Source organism: Seriola lalandi, unplaced genomic scaffold (assembly GCF_002814215.2).
Source record: "Seriola lalandi dorsalis isolate HSWRI2012SDOR001 ecotype SW California unplaced genomic scaffold, Sedor1 jcf7180002049965, whole genome shotgun sequence".
In the NCBI taxonomy this organism is placed as follows: Eukaryota; Metazoa; Chordata; class Actinopteri; order Carangiformes; family Carangidae; genus Seriola; species Seriola lalandi.
Genome location: NW_019520518.1, coordinates 1 through 970, shown reverse-complemented (window position 1 = coordinate 970; position 970 = coordinate 1). Strand labels below are relative to the sequence as shown.

General features: G+C 48.8%; 1 protein-coding gene and 1 non-coding gene across 2 annotated transcripts in view; both read left to right on the top strand.

The window, feature by feature from the left end:
* LOC111649111 (AT-rich interactive domain-containing protein 4A-like) overlaps positions 1 to 232 on the top strand; it is a gene marked incomplete at its 3' end in the record, with an annotated part of 17,281 nt that extends 17,049 nt beyond the window's left edge. Inside the window, exon 14 of the mRNA XM_023398879.2 lies at positions 151 to 232. Within this exon, the coding sequence (XP_023254647.1) occupies positions 151 to 232 (82 nt within the window). The remainder of the gene's footprint in view (positions 1 to 150) is intronic.
* A 61-nt stretch (positions 233 to 293) lies between these two features.
* LOC111649113 (small nucleolar RNA SNORD53/SNORD92) lies at positions 294 to 373 on the top strand. The gene has a single exon (XR_002760244.1). It is a non-coding gene; the product is annotated as a small nucleolar RNA SNORD53/SNORD92 (small nucleolar RNA).
* The last annotated feature ends 597 nt before the right edge of the window (positions 374 to 970 follow it).

The window sequence follows — 970 nt, the reverse complement described above, 5'->3', positions numbered from 1 at the left end:
GCTCAGACTCGTCACCACACACCTCCCTCTTCACAGGGTGAAGGCTTCGCTCTGTTGATGACCTCACTCCTGGTTCTGACTCTCGTCTGTTTGGGTAATACTATAGAGTTTGGGGCGGAGTCTGTCCTGACAGGTGTGTCTGCTCCACAGGTACGATGAATGGGTGAAGGCCGACAGGATCATCTGGCCCGTGGAGAAAGGAACAAAGAAGAGACAGAGGAAGAAGGTGAAGGTGAGATGTCACATCAAACTGTTTCCTGTGAGCTCAGTGGGTCACGTGACCCGTCGAAGGCCAGGTGTGATGATGCCCAGAAAGGTTTCGCATGCTGGACTGAAGTCCTGTGATGTCACTTCCTCTTGGCTGTCTGACCAGAGCCTGATGAGCCTCACTGTCCAATCAGGAGCAGGGAGGTGCAGGCTGGGGTGGGGTTAGTTTCACATTTTGCACATGATTTCTCTGGTGTGATTGTCACTCAAGGTTTACTTCCTGTTTTCAGACGTTGGCGCTGTGGCTAACGTCAGGTTGGCGTGCAGATGTCTGTGGGGTTGTCATCAAATGTGAAACGTGAAGTTTGGGGCAAATTTTCTAGTTATAGCAACTTCCTGTTTCATGGCCAAACATTGAAATTCACAACGCTGCCGCAGTTTGACAAAAACTCAGTTTTCGTCGTGGTCTTAGGCAGATTCTGACCAAATCTGAGGTGGGTGTGGTCAACCTGCTAGGAGGAGTACAAGTGTAATAAGGTGGCGCTATGATCATATAAGTGAAGATTGACATGTCGATGTCGTCAGGCTGAAACTCAAGTTTGGACAGTGTGTTCTGGAGTGATAAGAACTTCCTGTTTCATGGCGGACTTCTGGTTGGGTTCAGGATATGGCTCCAAGAGGCTTTTTTGTAGATCTGCATTTCTTACACACGGTTACCAATTTTCATACATCTAGGTGAAACGTACTGCGGGGGCTACTTTGA